The following is a 15,302-nucleotide window of genomic DNA, read 5'->3' on the forward strand; positions in this document are numbered from 1 at the left end:
CTCTTTCTCCCTCCCTTCCCTCTCTAAAAATAAATAAATAAATATTAAAAAAAAAAGAATTTCATTTCTCCCCAATGTCAGTTCATTATTCCTTTGTCGTCCATGGCATTCTACTTTGATAGTTCTACAAGTTTTAGAAAATTATTGGGCAGAGAACAAGAAGGAAAAATAAGGAAATAACATATATGCTATGTATTGTCTATTTTTGCTTTGCTTTTTAATTTATTTTTAATTAAATGTATTGGGGTGCCATTGGTCAATAAGAGTATATAGGTTTTAAGCACACATTTCCGTGATACATGATCTGTACACTGCACTGTGAGCCAACCCCCCAGAGTCAAACCATCCTCTGTCACAACAGATTTGGCCCCTTTCACCCTTTATTATCCCTCCTCCCCCTTTCCCTCCCGTCTATGAGTTTCAGTTTTATATCCCACATGAGTGAAATCCTATGGTTCTTAGCTTTTTCTGACCTATTTCACTCAGCCTGATATCCTCCAGGTCCACCCACGCTGTCGCAAACGGCAGCGTTTCACCTCTTCTCGTGCCCGAGTGGTGCTCCGTGGCACACGTGGGCCGCATCTCCTCGACCCAGTCCTCTGTCGAGGGACACTTCAGTAGTTTTCATGTCTGTGATGAATGTAGGGGTGCCTGTATCTACAAATACATGTTTTCAAACTTTCCAGGTAGTCACCCAGTAGTTACCCAGAAGAGGGGTTGCTGGGTCACAAGGGTAAGCCAATTCTTAATTTTCTGAGGAACTTCCACACTGTTTTCCACAGAGGCTGCACCAGCCTACCTTCCCACCAGCAGTGAATGAGGCCCCCTTTCCCTCCACAGCCTCTCCTGCACTGGGTATCACTTGTCTCGCTGATAAAAGCCACCCTAACAGGGGAGAGGTGGTGTCTCCCTGCAGTTTTGACTTGCATTTCCCTCCCAGCCAGTGAGGCTGAGCATCTTCTCCTGTGTCCGTTGGTCATCCGCACGTCTCCTTGGGAGAGGGGTCTGTTCGGGTCCCCTGTCGATTTTTTAATTGGGTTGGTTGGTTGGCTGGTGTTGAGTCGTATGAGTTCTTTAGTTTTGTCTACTTTAAAACCAACTGTAAAAAATAGGGATGACTTAAAGTAAAATCATTCTTTTCCCTGCATAGGTGTCGCCGTTTGAGAAGCTTTTTAAGCATCTTCCAAAACAAACAAGATGTGAATAACTTTTTAAAATTTAAAAATTTATTTTAAAAAGAACTCCAGAGGATTACTAGATTTGAATACCATTTTTAGTCCAGAACAAAAACGCACCTGTTGATTTGACCACCAGAGGGAGCTACAACTCCCCCAAATACATCTCAGCAGAGCCCTTCAAGAAGCTGCCACGTTAGGGATGCGTCCCAATTCCTCTCCTCCAAGTGAACTCACATAGAGCAGCTAAGGGTGAGGCATTCCTTAACATTTAAAGACGTGGTAACTTGGAAGTAGGAAGGAGTAGAAATAATGTGGTGTGTGTAGTAGAGAACTTTGGTATTATTAACATTTACAACCTGTGTATTGTAAACAGTGAGGGCCATGCAGCTACACAGAGAACAATGAAACAAATCATTATGAGATGAGAGGGTAAGGAAAATGTGGGCATGTACGTATCACTGGGAGAGTAGAAAGCAGGGAAAATAAATTCAGCCGAGTGGCAGGGAGGCTGCTGAGAGCCGAGGGGATTGTGCGCACACCCGGGGTCAGGGACCGGGTGGTCCCGGGCTGACATGGGGTGACAGCGGGTGCGGAGGTAAAGGTCTAGCAGATGAAAACCCCACCACCAGGCACGAGCACCTGCGCACGGATGCACAGGGCGAGGCACAATGCCGGGCCCCCCACAGCAGGGCAAGGCGGGCGGGTGCAGAGGCAGGGGCACCTGCCTGGGGGCGATCTTGCAAATGAAAACAGGTCAGGTGTGCAACAGGGAGGGACGGTGGTCGTTCTGGGGACCTGGAAGGGCCAGGAGGAGGAAGAGCACAACCTCTGAGGGCAACGCAGGACTGAGCTGAGGGGGAGTCAGGCCCAAGAGACGCACGGGAGGCTCTCGTGCCAACATTAAGGGGCCGGGACCTTGACCGGTGGCAGGGGGTGCTGGCTGCATGGTGCTGAACGCAGTCTATGTTTGAGAGAGAGACCGCTGTGCAGACACGGAGGGCCAGGTGTGAGCAGCAGGAAGTCCTCTACAGAGACCCTGAGCCCAGGCTGGGGGCCGGAGGGACGAGACAGCCAAGGACACCTGCATAGATGGGGGGAGCCGCCAGCTGGGGCGGATCATTCCAGGGAAAGAACAGTTTCAAAGACTGAAATTCTGGGCCAGGAAAAGGCGGAACAGCAAGCGAACCTGCTTTCCCGGCCGTGATGGTTGGCCGTGTACTTATTAACGACAGAGAGAAAACGCACTCACGCTGCGGAGAGCCCGCAACCCACGCCGGCAGAAGGGAATCTGCACGTTTCTCTTCGACTGTCCGATGGCCTAGAGCAGGGGCGTCGAACTGGTTTTCACCGGGGGCCACGCCAGCCTCACCGTTGCCTTCGAAGGGCTGACATAATTTCAGGACTGTATCCATGTAGCCACTCCTTAACTGTTAAGGAGCTGAAACTACCTTTGGCCCTTTGAGGGCAATCGCAAGGCCGATGTGGCCCCCGGTGAGCATGAGTTGGACGCCCCTGAGCTAGATGACACGTGACATCACCTGAACAAAACTAGCGCCACTGGTGGCAACGCACTGCCAAGAGTTTACAAGTCAGAGGGAGGGCGTGACAGAGAGCACAACACACAGCCAACACCACTCTTTCCTCACGAGCAGAAAGGGGGAAAAAACCCTACAATATAATAAGATTCACCCATTTTGATTTTTCAACCAGTGACCCCAGACCTTGAAACATGGTGTTTCTTTCAGATGCTTCTCTACTTGCCCACCATGGACGCCTAATTCTTGGCATATTGTTTCAGTGACTTGGAACAATAATCAGTTCCCCAGTGAGGGAAGGACCACAGCGAACCTGCACCAAGGGAGGGGCGAGAGGCTGGCACCCCCGGAAGCACAGTGACCACCCATTCCTCGCTGTCCGTTGGGGGACGGCGAGCAGGCTCATTCAGAGGCAGGCGTGTGTCATCTGTCCCCTGTGTCATCTACCCCCTGTGCGGATACAATGCACCAGGAACGCCGGTCCTTCCCATAACTCCCTGAGGACTCACGCTCTGCAGATTCCTCGTGAAACGTGACTTGCACTAAGGTCGTATGCCTAAGAAATAGCAGAGTAAAGAGGCAAGAGTTTCACTGTAACCCACCGACATAAAGTACTGTCTGTACCTGGTTGTATTGCCTGTACACTCCATTTTATTCATTCGTGTGTTTATGTACAAAGCAGTGAGGATCGTTTTCTCCAAGATGGAAACATTTCACACCACTGTATTTATTTGCTGGCTTTAACATAGGCAGTGCTCCTCTAAAAAGTGTCACGAGCTATATTTTAACCACACTGCCCTTGAAGAGAAAAGAAAAAAATAAAAAGCTGCCAGGATATCTAGGAAGCCATTCCCTGCCCCACCCAAAAAGTCAATATTGGCTGAATTCCTGCTGTCATTGACCAACCAGCAGCTCAATGAAACAGTTTTAACCTGGAGATCATGGCCAAGTTGATACCGGCACTCCCGGTTTTAAATACATATGGTAGACAATCAATAGCTCATACTCTTGGGGGTGGCGCTTGATGGCCCGTGCGCCGCACCCACTGTTTACACCCTGTGCTGGCTGCTTCTGCACTGTCGCAGAGGCCGTGGTAAGTCCCGCAGAGCCTCAGTTACTTACCCTCCTGCCCTTTGCAGGACAAGGCGGCTGGCCCCACTTAGCGAAGTACCTGCCCCCTTCACAAGAGTTGTATTCACCACTGAAGAGCCTGCCAGCTCAGTTAACCCTCTCAGTCATCTTAAAGAAGCCTCCCTTTCCAGACCCTTCCCCCAAATAGAAACATTAATTAGAAACGATGTGGGGAGATCTGTGACAGTTGTTCTTAGATGATGAGATAATTCAACAAATGAAACGTGGATCTGAGGAACAGGCTGCTGGGTGTCCCAGAGACCGGGGCCCAAACTGGGTTCTGGACCCTGCCTTTTCCAGAGCACATCACTTCAGCGGGGAGAATGCTTTCGCCTTCAACTAGGGCATCGTGGTCCATGCCGACGCAGAGGCGGCCTGGAGAGAATCCCTCTCAAGGCCTCCCTGGGCCCCACGGCTGAGAATGGGTGGGCGAGGCACCCTCGCCCTCAAGCACAGGGGAGCCATGAACAGGGAGAGGGAATGGTCTCCCTCCCTCCCTGGGGACGGAACATCGGACCTCCGTGCAGTAAGTACCTACCCGCTGCGTCTGAAGGCTTGGTGGTTAGCGCGATTCTCATGAAATAAACATTTCCTCATTGTCTCACACATTTGGAAATGGTTCCATCTCTGGCTCCTCTCAAGTTGGCAACATTCCCTTCTTCAGACTCTTTTTCCTACCTACCTCCCCTCAGAGAGGAAAGCCGTGAGGCAAATGCAGGCAGCTTGGGGATGAAGCAGGAGTAAAGACATTGGGCTGAAGGGTGCGGACACGCGCAAAGACCTCTCGTGGAGGGACGAAGGACAGGAAGGAGTAAGAAGTGGGGGGGGGGGGGGGGGGGGGGGGGGGGGGGGGGGGGGCAGGAGGAGGCCGAGCAAACAGCTTGGGGCCCAGGACACACGGGATGTCAGGCAGATGTCCCCAACTTCATCCGTCCCCAGCCGTGTCTTGGGATTCCGCCCCACTGGTGGCTAGAAGTGTAACGAAACACTGAATAAACTGCCCACAGCTCTGCAGCTGCTTTCTGATTCTTCACTTTTCTCCGGCTCCCCTCCAGCCAGACAAAGAACACTTATCAAGCGCCTGTCACGTGCGAGGCCATCCTCCTCTTCCTCGCAGGCATCAGCTTCTCGGCCCTACGGACAGACTCCAGTGACCAGAGCCCCGTTCCAGGCTGACGGAAGTGAGGGCAGGGAGCCCCGCCCCCTCCCTCCGCCCTGTGTCAGACGAACCAGTGGCAAGCCAAGGCTCCCCGGGTGATGCCTACACGTCCCTGCATCGGAGTCCAGGCAAAGGAGGAGATTCTGAATGAGGGGTCCTCGCTGACGTGACATCGGGGAGCAGCACAGAAATGTGGCCCAACACTAGGTTGTCCCCCCTCCCCCCCCAGAGAGCAGACAGCATCTCCGTTCCTGTCCCTGGTGTTTACACCAAAGTTGACCAAGGCTGTAGATCCAGGCTGTAAGGTACAGGAAACCAGGGGGAACAACGGCACATTATGTGACCCCACAGGAAACAACCGAAGGTGATAAGCGGGCCAACCTGCGGACACTTTGCCGTCCTTTACAAGGGGCGGGGGTGGGGGCGGGGGCGGGGAGGACTGTCCTAGGTCCACAGAGACTTAAGAGGCCTCACAACAAAATGCAGCACAAGACCTCAATTGAACTCGGGTTTAAACAGCCCAATGGTAAGAAGCGTTTCAGGGGCAGCTGGGGGCACTCAGATAACGGAGCAGGTAATGGAGTCCATCAGGCAATTACCGCTCATTTAGGGAAAACTGCAGTTTGGTTATACAAGAATGTGCTTTTGTTTCCTTAGCGGGGCAGGCTGGAGTACTTAGGGGCTAGATGTCATCCTGTCTGTAATTCACTGTTGAATACTTCACCCCAAAATAAAAAGGATGAAGCAGATGCAGCAAAACGTTAACAACTGAGATCGAGGGGACGGGCGGAGGGGACGGTGCCCAGAGCCGGCCTCACGAGGCCTGCGGTCCCCGGGGTCTCGGCCACTGACTACAGAAGCGCTTCCTGCCACGTCCCTCCGGTGCCCTTGAGCCTGCGCGTGTTTTAAGTTTCAAATCACCAGCTGCCAAAAGAGAAGATGAGAGCAACCCAACAGGTACAATTTGATGCTGATGACCCCACGCACGACATACAGGAGGGGCTGGGCGGCGAGTGCTGGGAACCCTTCTGCAGGAGGGCAGGCAAGTCCAGGCTGGGCCACCTCGGCCAGTGTCCGAGGGCAGCCTCCCGGCCTCCAAGGCTGTCTACGCGACCTCAGATGGGCACGGGTCGCAATGAAAGAAAACGGGAGGTCAGATCAGAGACTTGTATCCAAGTGGCCCTACTCTGTCAGCTGTTCTAACCTGTGACGAAAGGTTACATGTCTTGAGATACAAGCATAACTGAAAAAGAGTAAAGTTTGAGACTTGCAAAAATAGTCTAAGTTTTAAAAAAAACTTTAAAATCTTACTCAGCAAAGTACGGCTATTCTAAATCTAACACTTGATGATACACAATGCTAAGAACTTGGTCAGCGGCCATCAGATACGATAGCCAGTTCTTTAAATCCGCTTTTTAAAAAACACCTGGCCATCCAACCTCCGGTCTTTAGAAGGACCGGCAGAGTCACCGAGTCCCGTGGCCACCCGACGGCTGGACGTGGTCCCTGAAGAAGAGTGTTCACCTTCCACTGGAAAGAGCACTGACGCCCAATAAACCTGGACCCTTCTGGTTCCAGCACTCACTACGGAGCTGTTTCTTCTTGAGCTGATGACAACCCCCCCGAACCTCAACATTCCCCCCTGAAAAATGGGGGTAAGGATTCCCTCTTCACAAAGCATGGGCAGAACCTGGTCCCTCACTGTGAGCCACACCCCCTCCCCATGCCAGCTCTCCCGCGAGCCCCCCACGGCACGGCAGTCCACAGACAACACGAACACCCCATTCGGTTCACGGCTCTGTAACTTACTAGACTTGACACCTGATCTCGCCTTTCGCACCCCAGCATCCTCGCCGGCAAGACGGAGAGAACCGCAGTGCCTGCTGCAGGAAGCGGCTGGGAGGACGGAAGGGGCGGCGGCGGCAAACCATGCTTGGCACAGACACACGGGCATGGTAAACACAGGCCCTGTGATTCTCTCCTCCCCTTCCCTACGCCCCATTTTAAGAAAGCATATGCTATGGGAAACGGTGTAGAGATTCCTCAGAAAATGAAACAGAACTAACTACCTGATGACCCAGCGATTCCACTTCTGGGTATTTATCCAAAACAACCCAAAACATTAATTTAAAAAGATACACGCACCCCTATGTTTATGGCAGCATTATTGATGATAGCCAAGATATGGAAGCAACCCAAGTATTCATGGAAAGATAAATGGATAAAGAATGTCTGGTATATATACACAATGGAATACTATTCAGCCATTAAAAAAACAAACAAACAAACAATGAAATCTTGTCATTTGCGACAACATAGATGGACCTAGAGGGTATTATGCTGTCAGACAGAGAAAGACAATTACCATATGATTCCACATATATGTGGAATCTAAAAAACAAAATAAACTCATAGATACACAAAACAAATCGATGGCTGCCAGATGGGAGGTGGGTTGGGGAGCTGGGTAAAAAAGGCGCAGAGGTTAGGAAGCACAAACTGGTAGTTACAGTGTAGTCACAGGGATGCCAAGTTCAGCACGGGAAGTACAGTCAATAATATTGTAATAACTATGCATGGTGCCAGGGGGGTGGGTACTACACTGACTGGAGCGATCGCTCTGTAAGATATATAAATGTAGCCCTGGCTGGTGTAGCTCAGTGGATTGAGTGCGGGCTGGGAACCAAAGTGTCCCAGGTTCGATTCCCAGCCAGGGTACATGCCTGGGTTGCAGGCCATAACCCCCAGCAACCGCACATTGATGTTTCTCTCTCTCTCTCTCTATTTCCCTCCCTTCCCTCTCTAAAAATAAATAAATAACTAAATAAAAAGATTTTATTTATAAAAAATATAAATAAATGTCTAATCACTATGCTGTACATCTGAAACTGGTATAACACTGTATGTCGATTGTAACTGAAAATTTTAAAAAGAAAAAAGCATGATTCATTCATCCTGAACTGTACACCTCTCGGAGGCCGAACCCTAGGACTCAGCCCTGCCCCATTAAAAAACGCCCAAAAGGCTCCCTCCTAGGTCCACAGTTGTCCTGCTGATCCCTGCCCGTGCGGCTGGTGAGGGCCCTGAGCCGATGCCTCCCCATCTCCCGTGTGCAACGACAGCCAAGCTGACAGTGGTCCTGACCTCCCACTGCAGCCACAGCTGGGCCCCCAGGCGAAGTTCCCGATTCCACCAAAACAAGACAGCGTGCTCCTTCGGTGGGGTCTGAAGCAGTGATTTTGCATGGACACCAGCGTCCAATGGAGCTCCCCCACACCAGCCATTCCACGGACGCCCTGAGGTCCTCTCCCAACACCGGCCTTAGCAGGTGCTTCCCATAACCTCCTCCCTTCCACGCTCACCTGTATGGGAGTCCTAGGCAGGCCTCCCTCCCTGGCCTAACAGGAGCCTTTATTACAGAGACTTATTACAAAGTCCCAGAAAGTGCCTGCCTGGGGGGGCCAGGAGGGTGCAAGGGAGAAGCCTGATGAACGGATGGCACCCCTGTGAGGATCAGAAAACAATGGCCTCCCCTCCAGCGGGCAACCCGGGGCCACAGCGCACCATAATTAGATTCTACCTATTGAGTTTGAGTCACTTCCTGGGCAACTGCCAGGTGCCAAGATCTCTGGGCTCACACACGGGAATGAGACAGGCTACAGCCTCTGAGCTGACCGGCTCTGCTAAGGCAGGGGCCGGAGGGGGGAGGGAGCTCACGGAGCCACCGCAGCCCAGGGACAAGCGCTGTTTTGTCCTCTTGGGCTGGGGTGGACGGGGCACAGGGGCAGGGAGCTCGGGACAGGTGCCGCCTGCCACTGGGGCTGGGGCGGGAGTGAGTAGAGCCGGAAAGGAGGTGAGCAGATGCCACACCGAGGGGAACACACAAGCAAAGGTGGGAACCTGCACGTGCCCTGGCCGGGTTAAGGACGGCGAGTTTCCGGGGAAGGTGCAGGGAGAGGGCGGGAGGGGGGACAGATGAGGCGCATCAGAACCCAGCCCAGTCACTTTTCCAGTAAACACTGAGAGCCTGCTATGTGCCTGGCCTGCAGAATAGAATGCTGGCCATCAGAAGCTCAGAATGTATTTTGGGAGAAACAGTCCTGACGGTAGAGCTATATATAGTATTTCCAGGTGTCAGGGCACACGGAAGACAGGAAGCGATCTGCGGAGCCACTGAGAGGTGGCCCTGGCTGCCAGAGGAGATGACAACTGAGCTGGCTGAGTGTTCCAGGAGGAGGGGCAGGAGTCGCCCAGGTTTTGGTGAGGGGGGTGGGGGTGCATTCTGTGGGGTGGGGGCTGCAGGAGTCCAGACAGCGGCAAACGAGGGTATGCTTGTGCAGGGGCCAGGAGCATCGGCTGCCCTGGAGAGGCAGGCTGCGGCCGGGGGTGGGGCGTGGAGAACGGGACCAGAGGACTTGGCTTCCCTGGGGTCACAAGACTGTGACCCTGAACCTCACCGGGGAGGCTGGGATGAGTTCCACAGGCCGATGCAGGACAAAGTAGCTGGCGAGCATGGTGGGGGCCAGCATCTACGTGCACCAGGTCTGCATCTTAGCAAAACCACCGCAGTGGGGCGGGGAGAGGGGATGAAGATGCTGGTGCATCACTTCAGAAGGCCAAGTGAAGACGAGCCACCCCCTCACACTGAGGTGGGGAGGGGGGTGGGGACAAAGAAGGAGGCATCCTCAGGTACGAGAGAACTTCCCAAGTAAAGGCGGTCTCTTGGACCTGTACCCCCACAGCAGGCCTTAGCTCACGAAGACAAGGGACCCATTTCCAAAAAGGAAGTGGGCACCCAATCTACGCAGTGTTTCAACACGGGTTTACTTCCTTTTGGATGTTTCATTGGCATTTTACACATGGTCTGCTGTTAGGAAAAGATATTCTCTTGCTTGGCTTCTAAGAACAAGACTTTTTAAAATCATCACACGGCATTTTTTTTTCATAGTACGGATCACAGAGATCAGATGTCCCAGCCGGGGGTGGGCCATCCCCACGTGCGTCCTGCGCCCTGACATCCCGTGTGGGTTAGCCCTGGTCCCAGACAAAAGCACCCCTGTTCGGACGGCAGACTGTACGACTGCCCGCCTTCGGCCTGAAAGCACGGCCCGAAAGAAAACGTCTTTCTCCCGGGCTGCCGTGTCCACACAGACCGGCCGCTCAAGTGCCCAGCCAGAGCACCAGCTCCACTATCAAATCTTCTTTCAACAAAGGCTCTTTCAACGGAGTGGCCTCTGCTGGGAGGGGGCTGGAACGTGAGCTGGTGTTCTCGGAGCTGGCCCGGGGCGCAGAGAGCGGAAGGGGAGAAGGGCATTTCAGGTGCAGGCCCTGGAAGGTCAGCGCCACCCCCCCACCCCAGCTCAGAGGCCGGGCCCACAGACTCCAGACCTCTCACTGGCAGCCTGGCGCAGCCTCCTGGGGCGAGGGGGTGGGGGAGGGCGACGGGGAGTGCTGTGCTCCCCACCCCACTGCCACCACTCCTGGACCAACCAGCACATCTGGCCTCTTCTTCCCCGCCCCCCACCGTGACCCTGTCCCACCTCAGGCCAAGTGGCCCAGGCGACCTCCCTGGAGACGAAGGAGAGGGAGCCCCTGACACTCTAAATCCTGTCTGTCAACACATCCAAGTCTGTAGGGCGTGATTCCCGCCCCTTGGAAGTTGCTGGCAAGCTCTCACGAGAGGGGTGGCCTCCCTTCTCCGTCCACGACCCTTCCTGAACAGGAGTCCGGCTCCCGCCCAGCCCTTTCTCAGTGAAGGGAGGACGAAGGGCAGAGGCGGAGGGAATACACAGGGACAGGAGGGGGAGAAGAGGTGCTTGCTGGCCGGGGCCCTGAAGGACAGACACAGAGGAAAGGGTCCCACTCCGTCGGAGAGCAGAGAGCACACGCCCCCAGACCTCCCATGCTCACGCCTGCTCCCTTGAGCACACATGAGAGCTGCCAGGTGGCCAGGCCGTTCCCCGAGCCCAACACACCAGTGACCAGGTGACGTGAAGGGATTTGCCATGATAACGTGGAGGAGAATGCAGGTCGCTGGGCAGAAGACCGAGGTGGAACATGATGCCGCCCGAGAGGGACCTGCCTGCCCACGGGGCCTGAACCAGCACCGTCCCCCTAACCCTTCTCGGCTGGCTCACTCGCTGGCAAATGGGTCCTCACAGAACAATGGCACTTCTGAGCAAGCTGACATCTGAGCCAGGTGGAGAGGGAGGGAGGGAAGGAGGGAGGGAGGAAGGGAGGGAGGGAGGGAGGGAGGGAGGGAGGGAGGGAGGCATGTTATAGTTATGTTAATATTTCTCAAACTAAGAAAATTTAGGGCAGAACTAAGATTTGCAGCTAATTTTCTGGTGCTTGCTCCATTAAGACACACCCCTGTTTATCTTTCTAATTAACATCTTGAAGCCTTATCTAGAACCCTTTCTACCCTGTCTCTGAGAAATGACCCCGCCTCCTTTCACATAAACAGTAAAAATGCGAGGCTCCAATCTGCTTCCCGTCTCCTAAGATCTGGATCCTATTCCGCTACCAATGTCAACCTCAGACCTTCTGACTATAAATACAGGCTGAGTCCTTTTCTTTTTTTTAATAGAAGGATTTGGAAGAAAACCAAAGAAAAACAATCAAAATTAAAAAATGTTAAAATACAGAAGTTTTCTAAATCCAGTTCCTTCCTACGAAACCGTAAAATCCATTGAAAAGAGTAAGGGCGAGAAACAGGCATTGTTGACATAAGAGCACAGTCTACCAGTCAGCATGCAAATGCTCAGCTAAAAAATTAAAAACCCGATTCACCCAGTCTTGTCCTCGGTGCTCCAGAGGAGAAAGCCACCAAACAGCAGCCTCTGTGCCAAATGAATTTCTGATCCTGTGAGAAACCAGGCAAATACCAGCGAAGCGGCCCAGGCCCATGGTCCACCAGCCGGGGCAACTTCAGGGTCGGATGGGGAAGGACCTGCCAGGGGGATGCACGCCCCTCACCCGTCACCAGCAGCCCACGGTGTCGGTGTGTGAGGTTTGCTATGACACAACTCGGGACAGCTAACCCTCAGTTAGATACTTGGGCCACACGTGAGTGTGGAACATTTTAAACAGATGTCACTGATATTTAGCATCAGTTTTTTTTTTTCTTTGTGGCAATTTTTCTAGGTGCTATTATAGTATCGGTAAGAAAACTTACCGATTTCTTTGATGGGGAAAACTAAAACTCTGCGCGACTGGAGGACAGATAATAACGAGGTCTGCCTCCCGAAGGCAGAAAAAGCTTCTGGGCTCACAGGAAGATGAGGTCAGCTAGACAGAAGGAGGCCTTGGGCCTGAGGATCGGTCTCCTGCGTCAGGCTGAGGCCCTGAAACAAGAGGGTCACTACAGAGGACATTGCAGGGGACTCACGGGATGATCCAGTGTCACACAATGCGGTGACTCCAGTAGCAGCCACCACGGCCCTTGTGGTTAAACCCCACGATGTACCCAACGTGGAAAGGACACTGGGCAGGCGACAGGAGGCCTGTTGTAGTCACGGTTCTAAAGGCTAGAACTACCGGCGCGTGTGACCTGGGCAAGCAGTATCCTTTCTGGACTTAGGCTGTGTCAACCACATGTCTGAAATTCAAAAGGTCCTTATTCAAAATCTGGTTCAAATCCTGTTCCAAGTGGCTCTGACCTCACTCTGCTACCAGTCTAGCACGTCGTGACGCAGCACGTTGCAGAGAGCCGATGGGAAGGAGAGGGCTGAGTTAAAGGTGCTACTTGAATATTGGGCACAATGCTGAAAACAGGAAAGCTCCAACACTCGGGGAGACCACGCTGCTTCCCTGCTTGAAATCACCAAATGCGAAGATGGAGGAATAGGTGGACGCACCGTATCTCCTCGCACAACCAAGAACAGAACCACAATAATTTACAACAATGATTTGCAGTCATAATATCAGAACTGTCAGAGGATTTATCTAAATGGAAGTCGGACAGCCAAGAAGTTGAAGTAGACCCGTACATCCAGACTGGTAGGGGGCGACGAGCCGAGCGAGTGGGCGCGGGGCTGGCGCGGGTCGCAGGTGCGCAGAGGTCGGGGGAAATTTGGCGCAAAATCGGCACTACAGCAATCCGGGACGCCAGAGCGCAGCGCTGTAGCAGTGATCCCTGAGTACGCAAGCAGCGGCTGGGGGAATCAGTGGGGCAGCGATTGTGGACCAGGGCAGAGCTCACGGCCCAGAAGCCCAGGGAAGTGTCTGACTCCAGGAGAACGGAAGGGTCGCCATTGATCCCTCCTGCTCCTGCTCCCGCTCCCGCCCCTGCCCCCACATATAACGTCACAAGCTAGCGACTGGGGCGCCCAGCCCCGGTGAACACCTAAGGCTCCGCCCCCCACCGTAACAAGAGCGACCAGACCGGAGAAAAAATAAATAAATAAGTAAAATAATAGGAGAGACAGGGAAAGACATAAGACATGTTTCCAGCAGAACAGATCAGTCCCCCAGGACTCATCCTTTTGAGTGACCAAGAAATAGCCAATCTATCAGATGCACAGTTCAAAACACTGGCGATCAGGAAGCTCACGGAACTAGTTGATTTTGGGTCCAAATTACATGAAAAAATGCAGATTACCATAAAAGGGATGCAGGAAGACACACGGAGGAGAGCCAATAGTGAAAGGAAGGAATCTGAGTCTCAAAACAACACAGTGGACCAGAAGGAAGATAGAATCAACCAAGCAGGAGAGCATGATGAAATAAGAATTCAAAAAATCGAAGAAAAGCTTAAGACCATTGAGGACACCTTTAAACGTTCCAACATCCGAATTATAGGGGTACCAAAGGGGAGGACCAACAAGTGGAAAAGTTATTTGAACAAATAATAAAGGAGAACTTCCCCAAACTGGCAAAGGGAACAGTCTTCCAAGACATCCAAGGAGCGCAGAGAGCCCCAAAGAAGTTGGACCCAAGAAGAAACACACCAAGGCACATCATAATTACATTAGCCAAGGTAAAAATGAAGGAGAGAATCCTAGAAGCAGCAAGAGATAAGGGGACAGTAACCTACAAAGGAGTTCCCATCAGACTGTCAGCTGATTTCTCCAAAGAGACCTTACAGGCAAGAAGGGGCTGGAAAGAAATATTCCAAGTCATGAAAGACAAGGACCTACATCCCAGATTGCTCTATCCAGCAAAGCTCTCATTTAGAATGGAAGAGAAGATAAAGTGCTTTTCAGATAAGGTCAAATTAAAGGAGTTCATCATCACCAAGCCCTTACTTTATGAAATGCTAAAGGGACTTATCTAAGAAAAGAAGACAAAGAAAAGACATGTATAGTAAAAGGACAGCAGACTCACAATTATTAACAACCACACCTAAAGCAAAACCAAAAGAAACTAAGTAAACAATTAGAACAGGAACAGAACCACAGAAATGGAGGGCACATGGAGGGTTAGCAGCAGGGGGGTGGGAGGAGGAGAGAGGGGGAAAAGGTATAGAGAATAAGTAGCATAGAATGTAGGTTGAAAATAGATAGGGGGAGGGCAAGAATAGTACGGGAAATGTAGAAGCTAAAGAACTCATAAGTATGACACATGGACATGGACTAAAGGGGGGGAATGTGGGTGGGAGAGGGGGCACAGGGTGGAGGGGAGTGAAGGGGGAAATGGGACAACTGTAATAGCATAATCAATAAAATATATTAAAAAAAAAAGAAAAAAAGAAATCACCAAATGCTTCCAAACTGCCAAATCTTGTAACTCAGATTGCATACGCCAAGGAATACAAAGTTTTCTTAGGAACAAAACGACACTTTTATCCTTCTCTAAACTAGGAATTTTAAAACAGAAACATATTAAAATGAGCACAGACTTACTCCTCGAACTATATTTTCCCACTGAGGGAAACAGAAGCGTCAGAACCGATTTCCTCGGGAATCCAACCCCCGGGAAGGATCCGCCTGCGGAGCGCAGCTGCAGTACAAGGTCTAGGCCCCGGCGCGGAGTGGGTCCGTGGACCTGACGCTTCAGCACCACCGCCTCAATCGGAAACCGCGGGCCAGGCCCAGCCGTCCCCACTCGCTGGAAGAAGGCCTCCGGGTGCCCGGCCGCAGGCCTCCGCTAGGACCGTGCTTGAGCAGCGGTAACCTACAAAAGGCTCTGGAAAGAAAAAGGTAAACTTACCTGGCTCCAAAGATGTCTTTTTTGGCGAGATCAATTCCGGAAACAACCTTCACTCTCAGAATACGTGATTCTCCCTGTTGGAGGGGAAAAAAAGTTTTTTAAAAAAATGGACCTTCCCATTGGAAGCTCCCACTTTCACCCAACATG

General features: G+C 52.1%; 1 protein-coding gene across 5 annotated transcripts in view; it reads right to left on the reverse strand.

Annotated features, from left to right (window-relative positions):
• Positions 1 to 15,302, reverse strand: part of NEDD4L (NEDD4 like E3 ubiquitin protein ligase) — a 301,195-nt gene that overhangs the window by 199,666 nt on the left and 86,227 nt on the right. For all 5 annotated transcript variants that reach the window (XM_036010086.1, XM_028523927.2, XM_036010084.1 and 2 more), the window contains exon 2: positions 15,156 to 15,229. In XM_036010086.1, coding sequence (XP_035865979.1) covers positions 15,156 to 15,229 — 74 coding nt within the window. The remainder of the gene's footprint in view (positions 1 to 15,155; positions 15,230 to 15,302) is intronic.

The sequence above is a fragment of the Phyllostomus discolor genome, chromosome 9 (genome assembly GCF_004126475.2).
Source record: "Phyllostomus discolor isolate MPI-MPIP mPhyDis1 chromosome 9, mPhyDis1.pri.v3, whole genome shotgun sequence".
Lineage (NCBI taxonomy): Eukaryota > Metazoa > Chordata > Mammalia > Chiroptera > Phyllostomidae > Phyllostomus > Phyllostomus discolor.